Source organism: Carcharhinus amblyrhynchos, chromosome 9, assembly GCF_965287045.1.
Source record: "Carcharhinus amblyrhynchos chromosome 9, sCarAmb.v2.hapA, whole genome shotgun sequence".
NCBI lineage: Eukaryota > Metazoa > Chordata > Chondrichthyes > Carcharhiniformes > Carcharhinidae > Carcharhinus > Carcharhinus amblyrhynchos.
Genome location: NC_137332.1, coordinates 46,121,812 through 46,134,745, shown reverse-complemented (window position 1 = coordinate 46,134,745; position 12,934 = coordinate 46,121,812). Strand labels below are relative to the sequence as shown.

The window sequence follows — 12,934 nt, the reverse complement described above, 5'->3', positions numbered from 1 at the left end:
GTAAAATTCAAGTCAGCCAGTTAAATACAGTTCCCTGCCACCCTCCACTCCTCCTTTCTCCTCCTCCATTTCTTGTTATAGAGGAAGAGCAACAAAGGATCATCAGGCTAATTCCTGAGATGGCAGGATTGTCACATGAGGAGAGATTAGGTTGGGTAGGCCTTTATTCACTGGAGTTTAGATGAATGAGAAGGGATCTCATGAAGTGTATAAAATTACGAAGGGCTGAACAAACTGGAAGCAGAGATGATGTTTCCTCTAGCTGGTAGGGGCGTACAACAAGGGTTCACAATCTGAGGGCCATTCAGGAATGAGATGAAGAGCAATTTCTTCACACACAGGTTGGAGAACCTGTAGAATTCACTAACAGATGGTTGTGGAGCCCACATCACTGAATAGGTTAAGAAATAGATTTCTACACACTAAAGGTGTCAAGCGTCTGAAGAGAGAGCGAGAGAGTGTGGAGTTGACAGAGGATCATGCTGAATGATCATATTGAATGCTGGAACAAGCTTGGGGGGCAAAATGACCTACTCTGCTCCTATTCTCTGTCTCATCCTGATATTTTTCTAAGTTATATAAATGGTGGTTAGTGCTACAGTTTGTGTCATCTGGTAAAAACAACTGAAATTATTTTCTCATCACTAAAACAAATCTTGAAAATGTGTAAACCTTGATCTTTTTAAATATTAGGAATGAAATCTGTACCAGCAAGGTTACTTCAGTCACTAACCACATTCCAGAACGTATTCAGTAATGCACCCATAACACTACACGGGAAATAACAGTTAAATAGCATGGGTGGGATCAACATTTATAACTGCTGTTCTGATTCCATTCCAAAAAATGTACAGAATACTGCTTGTCGCTGTATATGAAAAAAACTAAACAAGACTATTTAAAAAAAAACAGCAATTCAGGTTTGGAAAGCAGGATTATATAAATTGGTGAATTATTATCCTAAGAAAAGAGCCATTAAAACAGCAACTTAACCAAACATGCAGGTTCATGTGGGTCTTTCTCAAGTTATATTGATTTATTGAAAATGGGAAAAATGCAGTATTACAAATCCTATGACAACAGCCTTTATAGGCAAAATTAAACTTCGAGTAAAATTACATTTTTCGCTGTTGCAGGAGAAATGCACTTAAAATATTTCTTCAACTTTTAAAATATTGCCAATTTTATCACTAATCAGTAATCTCAAGCACTGCAGAGAGCTGTAATATGGTTTCTGCAGAGTCAAGCAACTCCAAGCTAACCCTCAAACCTGGATGAAGTCACATTTCCTGTGGCTTGTAATGGAGCAGCTCCATGATATTTCTCATACTAGACTTCACCATGATGGAGACCTTCTCTGATATATAAATATGTTAATGCTAAAATTGCCTTTTAGGAAAGATATTGAAATATTTGATTAGCACTATTTTCTTGTATTCAAAGCAGGGAGAATGCTTGTGAAAACAGATATTCCCTTTTCAAATTTTCATCTTCAGATTGTTTCCTTACCTTGACTGATGATTGCATTTGTATTGCCTACATTATCTGGCTTGCTAGTCAGGGCATTCACCATAACCTTCAACCTCTCCCGAAGGTTTGACATTTGACTGCTGTCATTCTGCTGAGGGAAGAACAAGTACAATATCAGCAATAATTGTTGAAGATGATCAGCAATCAACAAGCATGAAACATCATTATACTTGGGAGCTATATCAAGAATTCATGAAGTGTAGTGGTAAGTACTTCTAAGTAGAATGAATCTGGTGATGTGCAAAGAGACAGGATCAATTGATGACCTCATAATAACAGCTACCCCAGGTAACAGTGATCATAACATGATTGAATTTTGAATTCCATTCAAGGGTAAAAAAGGTGTCCCTAAGACTTGTATAAGGTCAATTATTAGGATATAGAGACAGAGCTGGCTAAACAGAGTAAGAAGTCTCACAACACCAGGTTAAAGTCCAACAGATTTATTTGGTAGCACAAGCTTTTGGAGTGTTATTCCTTCTTCAGGTGAGCGAGGAGTTGTGTTCACAAACAGGGCACATATAGACACAAATTCAATTTACACGATTAAGTGAACAGGGAAATTAGGTTACAGGATAAGTCAGTAGAGTTGCAGCAGTGGACATTTAAGGATATAATGTGTAACATTCAAAAGACACATTCAAATGGGAAAAATAAATTCTAAGGGAAGGACGCCATGGCTCACTAAGGAAATTAAAAATAGTATCAAATTGAAAGAAAAATCATGCAATTCTGTGAAGATGAGTGGCAAGTTAGAAAATTGGACAGAATATAAAAAACAGCAAAAAATTGCTAAAATTCAGAGAAATTAGAGTACGAGAGAGCGCTAGCTAGAAATATAAAAAGATAGTACATTCTATACCTACTTAAAAAAGAAAAGACAAAATAAAGTGGATGATGGCCCTCTGTAGAGTGGGACTGGGGAATAAATAATGGAAAATAAGGAAATGGTGATGAATTAACAGATATTTTGCATCTGCCTTTACTGTTAAGAATACAAATAACATCCCAGAAGTGTGTGTTAAGAGGTAAAAAGGAAGGGAGGAACTTAAAACAATTGCAATCACCAGGGAAAGAGTCCCGAAAATATTATTAGAATTAAAACCCGTCAAGTCCCCAGGTCCTGATGGTCTTCATCCTAGGGTCTTAAAAGGAGTGACTGTTAAGATAGCAGGTGCATTCGTTTAAATTTCCCAAAATTCCCTAGATTCAGGCAGGATTCTATCAAGTTGGAAACAGTGAATGTAATCACTTTATTGAAGATAGGAGGGAGGCAGAAATCAGGAAACTACATGCCAGCTTGCCTAACATTGGTCATAGGGAAAACGCTCAATTCTATTATTAAGGTTACAGTGGGGCACATATCAATGCAATCAAGCAGAGTCAACATGCTTTTATGAACAGGAAATTCTAAGGATCCTTGACAGGATCAATGCTAGAAGGCAGCTTTCCCTTGTTGGAGAGACTAGGGCTGGGGACACAATTTAAAAATAAGTGGTCTCCCATTTAAAACGGAGATGAGGAGACATGTTTTCTCTCAGAGTTGCGAGGCTGTGGAACATTCTTTCCCAGAGAGTAGCGGAGGCAGGGTCATTGAATATTTTAATGTTCTAATTTGTAGTTCATATCAGTGCCAAATAAACATATATCATATTTTTCAAATTAAATGAGCCTTAAGATGCACTCATGTCAGAACTCTAGTATCCAAAATAAGTTCCCTTCTTATTATCAAACTCATTAAAATCAGATACATTCTGGGCTATATTTTCAGTTATAAAGTATACTCAAGGTACAAATAAAAGACAAAAAGGATACGGGGTGACAAGTTGGAGAAACTGAAGAAACTATATAAACTTTGCACTAATTTTCATTATCTTCAGAATAAAAAGTACACAGCTGAAAGAAACAGACTCCAAAAATTATGGCGAGGGAGTACAGGAAGAACAGTTCTTGGGGGGGGGGAATCTGCAAAAACCTTTGCAGTCCCAAAACATTTGACTATATCATTACTTTTACTTCCTTCCCCACCTGATAGCTAAAAGGACCGATCAGCTAAGTCCAGGTAGTAATTGGCTGGAGGTTTACAAAAAGGGCCATGGGGTGCATACCTGCTTGTTCTGACTCAGAAGCAGTGTTATGAAAAGCACTTAGCTGTTTGATTCACCTGCTCTGGTCTCCATTTAACTGTCAGACAGCATTAATTTAAATAGGCTCTCAAATGCATTGAGGAGTTTGATTTAAATATCATAATTAACTGAATCCCACTATTAAGATGTGGGGCAAAGAGTGGGATACAGATATGCAATGCAACTTGACACCATAAGACTGACAGCATTCACATGTTGCAGACTGAAGTTGCATTACTCATTTTTGAATTTTACATCTCCAAACGGTTGAGGTGTGAATGGAGTGTTAACCTCAGAAATTTTAATCTTACTATTAATCAATCTGAGAATAATCATTCATGGTCTTTTCTAGTGAGCTTGTATATAGCTGTGTAACATTTTCTGTTAACTTAAGCATTTATTCCACATTAGCCAAAACCTCTTCCAAAGCCACATCGGGGTCACAATGGTGACCCTCCAGGAAAACAGAGCTTAACCTGAAAGAGCATCAGGATCGACTACACTTTCAGCTTTAGAAAACTTTCTTCATATGGCTACACTGCAACTAGCAAGCATTTGTAAAACAAATGCTTCCACAGTGCAAATAAACTGCACTGCACTCAATTATATTGCAGGGATGAGAGTGGCCAAAGGATGTGAAAATTAATGGCTGAAAACAAAAAGGTATGAAAATTGTGTGTGACAAGAAATCACATTCAGATTATAGCACAAAGTGACAGTCACTGCAGTGAGTGCGGCTGGCAAGTTACAGCACTTTTTACAATCCATTGTCTCCTGTGAACAAATATAAAAGAGAAAGAAATTCATTGGAAAGGATTTAATGTTTTGGTTGGATGATTGTTGTGTCAGCTGTAGTTTGTAAACTAGCCTGAAAGCCAACCCAAGAGGGGGTTTTGGAAGGCAAAAGTTATTTTTTTAAACAAAATAAGCTGCCAGTGTGAAAATGAGCAATATTGTCTGTTGTCCGCTTCCTCTCACATCTTGAGGCCTCCTCCTTCTCCCACCCACCCACCCCCACCCCCCTCAATTTCAACTCTGTTCTTCTTTTCTCAGAGTCCTTCCCCCCACCCCCATATGTCCCTCTCAGTCACAATCAGTTCTTTATAATGCAATGAATCTGCCCTTTCTTGCACGTTAAAATAGGGAGGTTGTTGTAACTTGGAGAGAAGTGAAGTGAAGGTGGGGAAGGGTCTGTTTATTATAAATAATTTTAAAAAGGAATTTTTAAAAAGAGTGTCAATTGTCAATGACTCAAGTTTTGATGCTCTGCTCAGAATTTTTTAGGATGTGCTAATAGCTGTGCCAGTGTGCTGTTTCCTGCGGCTTCCTCCCACAGTCCAAACATCTGCGGATTAGGTGCACTGGCCATGCTAAATTTCTCCTTAGTGTCCAGGAGTGCATAGGTTAGAGGGATTAGCGGGGTAAATATGAGGGGTTATGGGCAAGGTGGGATTGTTGTTGGTGTAGACTCAATAGGCCGAATGGTCTCCCCTCAGCACTGTTAGGATTCCAAGATTTTGCCTCTCCCACACTCGCTGCTCCTCCAATCATAACTCTGCAATCAATTCCCACTCTCTGACTGACAACAGAGTTGCAACTACTGTCACAACCCAGTAACTGGGATTAGCCCTGAAATTGGAACGTGGATTTAAAGTGGCAGATTTCCAACTTGCTAATATCAAAAAATGTCAAGTAGTGGAAATTTTTCAATCCTGATACTGGCCTATTATACCATTTTGTACTATGGAAAATCAGCACCTTGTCCATCTATGAAAAGTGAAGTAACAATTGCATGGACACAGTACTCTGGGCAAAGACCCTCAATATTCTTACTGAGAAGCTCTATTCCAATAAAAATGAAGCATCATACTTTTAGAAATTAACCTTCAGAGGAAAGTTCTAAAGCTCCACAAAAGATGAAAATGGTAGATTAAAGACAGTCACATAGATTAACTAAGATTATAGCAAAAGTTTAAAAAGGAAGTACATGACAAAATGAGGGCAAACAATAAAGAAAGCGAATGCAGTAAGTATATTTTGGATGTGATTGGGAAGAAAAGAACTACTAAAAGGGGCAAGAAAACGTAAAAGAAATAGACTTCAGTTTTTATACGCATATAACAAAGTAGACAAATAAGTTGAAAAAGGTTAGATTCATAAACAGATGAGGGGATAATTTAGTTAGGAGGCAGATGAGATACTAATGATCTACGTTGCAGCAGTTTTTACAAATGAGAATGGAAACGAGAAGGTATATAAACCTGAGCATTTTTTACAACTAAGTTTAGACAAGGAGTCAAAAAGGAAAAAAAAAGATGAAAGAGCACATGTTTTGATCATATGCACATGTTGACAGAAGTCACAGGAGAGACATCAAAACCTCCCAAATTGTTTCAACTCATTTTAGATGCGCAACATAGACCAACTGATCAAGTAGTGTTACATCTCTATTCAAAAATGAAGAAACAATCCAATTATTGTAGATGCTTTCATTTGTGGCCAAAATCTATACCATCCGCAACTTAACTGTGCATTTAGACTTACATGGAATAAACAAGATAAGCCAGCATGGATTTCACTTAAGAATAAAGGTTAAGCGATCGATGAAGACCAAACACATAGGGGTTCACAGCTGATTAGCAGAATGAGAAAATTGGTGGCACATGCAATTTAGTGCAGAAATTGTGAGAAGTGATTTTTGCACGTAGTATGGGAGACTTCAGTCTTGCATATCAATCTTTAGCGGTGTTTTCAAATATTCATCCTCTTTTGGATGCTGGTTTCCATGATACTAATTTAGCCAGTTGCAAAGAATGAGAGCTGCCAGAACTATTCTCCAGAAGATTTTTTTTAAGACCCTGAATTTTCTTGCAAAACTGCAACATTACTATCCACAGAAGATAGGTTATTTGGCAGAAAAAGGCTTTTCTAGTGTCAACAGACATGCACAAATTAACATTTCTATTTTGCACAGGAATTTAAATCCATTCAAATCCAAATCAAATAAGGCATGCAGATTTTATGGATTAGTGCAGGACTACAACAGCAGAGCACTTTGGGAAATCAGTTACAGAGGTCATTAGAGAATAGCGGAGCACACATTTCCTTATTCAAATTGCTAATCAGCACTACCATCACACAAAATTCTGCACCAAGAACTTTGATTCATAATATTGATCCCAAATTCACATTCAGTAGCTTTCTCCACATGTATCAGTTAGATATCATCAATGCACACTGATTCTTCTGAAATGCTAAACATCAGGTCAAACTTCTGCTTGATATTCAGTAACCGAGCTAATTGTGATGTTGCAACCTAAAGCTTAGCCCCACATTGAACAATTCAAGTGTAGATATAGAAATAAACCAATACACTAAACAGAACCCAATTGGCATACTAACTTTGAAATTTTACATTACTAAAAATGATCTGTAACTTTAAAATACTGATTGCAATCATTTTTTTGGGTTAGCATTTAAGTTCAGTTATTTTACTTTTAAGCAAATTCTTTGACTTTTCAAATTCAGACATATTTGAGAGGCACAGGTGGTGCAATAAATCTGGTTTCATTTTGCATTTGACCTTCAGCATAGCTATCTGAGAGCTAACAGCCTCATGCTGCTGGGCAAGCAATAAATGTCAACTGGATATAGTTGAGAAGCCTTTGTGGAAACAACTATTGGCAGTAATTCCCCCTTATGAGGTACAAGTGTTCTAATTAGCATACCCACAAGCAGCATAGTTTGACATTTCCAAAGTCTACTAAGTGTATTTGTTCTTCTGGCTCATTATACTTTTATAATAAATTGATGCTGAAAAAGACACCTTAAATAGCTTTCATAAATGTCAAGTTACCTAACATAAGAACATAAGAATTAGAAGCAGGAGTAAGCCATTTGGCCCCTCGAGCCTACTCCACCATTCAATAAGATCATAGCTGATCTTTTTGTGGACTCAGTTCCACTTACCCGCCCACTCACCAAAATCCTTAACTCCTTTACTGTTCAAAAATCTATCTTTGCCCTAAAAACATTCAGCAAGATAGCCTCAACTGCTTCACTGGACAGGGAATTCCACGGATTCACAACCCCTTGGGTAAAGAAGTTCCTCCTCAACTCAGTCCTAAATCTGCTCTGCCTTATTTTGAGGCTATGCCACCTCCGCCCCGCACCCCCCCCCCCCAACTAGTTCTGGTTTCACCCGCCAGTGAAAACACACTCTTATCTATTCCCTTCATAATATTACATATGTTTCTATAAGATCCCCGTCCTCATTCATCTAAATTCCAACTGATCATAGTCATATATGAATATAATCCCAGTCTACTCAGTCTCGACTCATAAGCTGAAGTGGGAAATTTCTAACTAGTTATTCAGGTTTTAGACAGAATACATGAAGACACGGACAGGACTACCAGTAAAGAGTTAAATGATTCTTGAAACAAGTTGATAAGCTAATGAGACAAATAGTTTACACATGTGGATGCAATAAGGGAATTAAACAATTATAATTTTAAAACATATATACTGATATATATAAGCAAATTACTGTGGATGATGGAATCTGAAACCAAAATAGAAAACGCTGGAAAATCTCAGCAGGGCTTTGATAAAGGGTCATCTGAACTGAAAACATCAGCTTGTTTCTCTCCTTACAGATGCTACCAGACCTGCTGAGATTTTCCAGCATTTTCTCTTTTGATATACTGATATTATAATGTATTTTGAGTATTCTATGAATCATTGCTCACTTCAGTTGAAAGCAGGTTACTGTAAGGGCGAATAGTTCAGAGCCAAAGGCCTGGGAACCAGGTAGTTAGCAAAAATTTGTATCAGCAAGTTGCTTATGAGGAAGCACATTTTGCAACATTAATAAGTTTATTCTTTGCCTAGACTTTGGCTAAGGATGTGCCTGGATGCAGGATCACATTTATCCAATTTGACAATGATCTGGTGGGAATGTCCACTTTGATTCCTGTAGCAAGTGTCTGGGGTAACCAGGCAACAGGAAGGGACTTTAGCCATGATGGGAGTTAGCATCCAGAATAAAACGATGAGTGAGACATTATACTGGATGGTAGAATGTAATTGGCTGAGGTGGAAGTCAGATTATTATTTATGTGAGTATATTAAATGTAATTGATTTTAAACTAACGTAAGGCAGGAAACTATATTTGATCTATTTTTGATTGAATCTGATGTATACATCGGAGAGGTTCTGGCACTCTCAGAGCTACTTAAGCCTTTTGGTGATCTCCTTGCAGCTGCTTGTTTTTGCTTTGAATAAATGTTATATCTTTATACAGAGATATCTACCTTGTAAGTTTTGTATTGTCTATAGTTAAGACAGTACCAGTCATCTTGATATACCCTACAAAATAAGCCAATCCTCAACTCTGAAATCAACCTAGTGAATCTCCTCTGCAACCCCTCCAGCGCCAGTATATCTTTCTCAAGTAAGGAGACCAAATCTGTACACAGAACTCCAGGTGTGGCTTCACCAACACCTTATGCAGCTGCAACACAACATTCCTATTTTTAAATTCCACCCCCCTAGCAATGAAGGGCAAAATTCCATTTGCTGCCTTAATTACCTGCTGCACCTGCAAACCAACTTCTTGTGATTCATGCACAAGGGGAGCACAGCAGCATGCTGAACTTTATTATTTAAATAAGTTAATTTTGCAGTTATTCATACCAAAATGGATGAGCTCACATTTACCAAGCTTGTGCTCCATCTGCCAAACCCTTCCCGCTCACTTGAACTACCTACATCCCTTTGCAGACGTTTAGTGCCCTCTGCATACTTTGCTCTACTACTCATCTCAATGTCACCCACAAACTTTGACACGCTTGGTCTCAACTCCAAATCATCTATGTAAATTGTAAACCACTGCGGTCCCAACACTGATTCCTGAGGCACACATTAGTCACTGATCACCAACCAGAAAAACATCCATTTATCTCCATTCTTTGCTTTGTTAGTTAACAAATCCTCTATCCATGCTGATACAGTACCCTTAACTGTGCACCTTCATCTAACGCAGCAGCCTTTTGTTTGGCACTTGGTTGAATGCCTTCTGGAAATCCAGATATGCCACATCAACCGGTTCCCCGTTCTCCACTGCTCTCAGTGTCCTCAAAGAATTCCACTAAATTAAACATGGCGAGCCTTTCATGAACCCATGCTGTGTCTTTCCAATGGGGCAATTGCTATCCAAATGTCTCGCTATTTCTTCCTTGATGATAGATTCCAGCATTTCCCCACTATAGAAGTTAAGCTAGCTGGCCTATAATTACTCACCTTTTGTCTGCCTCCTTTTTTAAACAGTGATGTCACATTTGCTGTTTTCCAATCTGCTGGAACTGCCCCAGAGTCCAGCAAATTTTGGTAAATTATGAGTGCTTTTGTTATTTCCCCGCCATCACTTTTAGTAGCCTGGGATGCATTCCAACAGGGCCAGGAGATTTGTCTACCTTTAGCCCCATTAGCTTATCTAATACTGTTCTTTAGTAATAATGATTGTTTCTAGGTCCTCACCTGCCATAGCCTTCTTGTTAAAAATTGATGACATTATTTGTGTCTTCCATTGTGAAGGCAGACACAAAATTCAAATGCCGTTCAATGCCGTAGCCATTTCCTCATTTCCCGTTATTAAATCACCTTTCTCATCCTCTAGTGTGCCAATGTTTACTTTAGCCACTCTTTCTTTTTATATATTTGTAGAAACTTTTGCTATCTGTTTTTATATTCTGAGCAAGTAAACTCTCATAATCTATCTTACTTTTCTTCATAGCTTCTTTCATGGATTTCTGTTGACCTTTAAAGATTTCTCAATCATCTTGTTTCCCACTAATCTTTGCCACTTTGTAAGCATTTCCTTTCAATTTGATACCCTCTTCTATCGCCATGGCTGATTATCCCTTTCTCTACAGTCCTTTCTTATCACTGGTTTATACTTTTGCACAGCATTGTTCTTGCTAAAATGCATTCTTAGTATTTGGAATGTTTTGTAGCTAAAATTACTTCAAACAGTGACAATTTTAAGAAGTGGATAAGAGATAATAGTATGTTTTTTTTAATAAGTATAACAAAACTAAATTATTAGTTTTGTAAGCAGATCAAAAGAAGTTTGATTTAGGCCATTCAGGGCTATGGTTTATTTGGTTGACAGAAATATCATACAATTTTCAACAAATCCATTTTATTTTCAAAGTGCATCTCTGCAAAAAGCAATTTATGTTACCCATTTTTGGATTCTTAAAGAAATATTCTGATACTGTCAATGTTGAAATTGTATTTGGAATTTTAAAAATTCTAATACTATTCGAGATATTCCAGATTTAAAAAATTAATCTCATAAAATTGGTGTAAATTTTAGTATCAGCATGAATAGAAACTCTCACTGGTGATGTTACCTGTACTTATGAACTATTGAGCATTTAACACAAAGTCGATCAAAGTCATATATAGAGGCACAGCAAACTCACTCAACCTTTTTGGGGGCGCAAACAAATAACGTTCATCCAATATCCTTCTAATTAATGGACAAAAATAAAATTTAAAGAAATAAATATGCTTTGGTAATTACACATTCCACATGATCTTGCTCACCTACAGATTTTTGTGTCTTAATCATCCTCATGCATCTTTTATTGGGAAGCCCAAGTCTCTCCTGAAAGCTTGAGTTTCATATCCTTCCCAGAACTATTACTTTCTCTAACTAAAACCACACATCTGGCTTTTCCCCCAGTATGTTCTGAATTAATGAATGAGAAACCGGGCAGGGAGTCTTTTAGATGTGCCATTTATTTTGGTTGATCATCACCATCATTTGTGGGTTCCACCAATGCAATGCTTTATACCCAAATGGTTAAGGAAAAAAATTTCAACCTATAGTTTGAAATTAATGAGCAATCTACAGACGACTTTGAAAAAAAATCCCAAAACACATTTCACTTGACAATTGATCATTGCTACCTTAATAGGATGCCTGAGCAGAATAATGCATTGCATTTACATAATACCAGAATATCATTCAATTTACTGTAAATAATACCACAGGACATTGCCTAGTTATCCATGGGAAAATAAGGAAGTATAGGGGTCAGTACCAGGAGACAATAGAGAAGGCTGTTTTGCAGGTTTCCCGCTGGGTGCCACGGACTCCACGAATCGCCCAGTTTAAGATTTCTAGCATAATCAGCTCCATGTGGGAAACTGGCACGGAGCAGATTACAATATGGAAATCGGCATTTCCATTTCATTAGTGGTACAATCTGCTTTCCACTCAGGCAATATTTAAAAATACACTGAACGGACAAGAAAGACAGACCAAGTTCGAGCTTTTTTTTTAAAATGGATATGTAAAATCAGTCACTAGCATCTTCTAGACCTCCCTGCCCCAAAAGGAGTGGTTCACTCCAACAGGGTTTATTAGGGCAACACAGTGGTTAGCATCACAGTGTCAGGGAACAAAGTTCAATTCCAGCCTCAGGTCACTGCCTGTGTGGAGTTTGCACGTTCTCCACGTCTGCATGGGTTTCCTCCGGGTGCTCCAGTTTCCTCCCACAGTCCAAAGATGCACTGGTTAGGTTGATTAGCTATGCTAAATGGACACTAGTCAGGAGGATTAGCAGCGTAGTTGTGCAGAGTTACAGGAACAGAGCCTGGGTAGCATTGTGGTTGGTACAGACTCAATGGGCTGAATAGCCTCCTTCTGTACTATAGGAATTCTATGACTTGATGGTACTGCTACCACTGCTCCCCACTCTCAGGGAACAGGTGGCTGACCCTGCTAGAAGGAAGAGAGGCCATTGAGTGCCCTACTCCAGGAGATATGGAGTGGAGGGGGACACCCTGGGCAATGCCAGTTTGGTACCCTGACACTGCTCAAGGGACAAATTAGCACTAGCTAATATGCCTGCCAGGCATATGGGGGCTGACCCAGAGAGGTCCAGAAGGCTTGTGATTGGAGACTGGGGTTTTCAGAAGGCCAGCAATCTGGAGGTCAGGGCCACTGCGTTTGCACTTATCTCCATTCTAATAGATCAGCACATGCACAGTGGCCCACTCAATGCTACGCTACCAACTTCTTGGGCAAAAATAAGTGCACACACACACACAGATTTCCAGAGTGAATATCATGCTAGGGCACTCTGTGATGCACAGTGTCGGAGATTCATTTTGGAAATCACACAAAAAAAGATTCACCCCCATTTTGGGAGACTCCCAGCCATAGTTTGTATTCAATAGATTCTAAACATCACAGAGGATT

The 12,934-nt window shown here is 38.3% G+C and overlaps 1 protein-coding gene across 4 annotated transcripts in view; it reads right to left on the bottom strand.

Moving 5' to 3' along the window:
* The window catches only part of efcab14 (EF-hand calcium binding domain 14), a 78,584-nt gene that overhangs the window by 26,383 nt on the left and 39,267 nt on the right, over positions 1–12,934 (bottom strand). For 2 of the 4 annotated variants that reach the window (XM_080195561.1, XM_080195563.1), the window contains one exon: positions 1,510–1,621. In XM_080195561.1, coding sequence (XP_080051687.1) covers positions 1,510–1,621 — 112 coding nt within the window. The remainder of the gene's footprint in view (positions 1–1,509; positions 1,622–12,934) is intronic. The other 2 variants (XM_080195562.1, XM_080195564.1) reach the window with 1 other exon arrangement.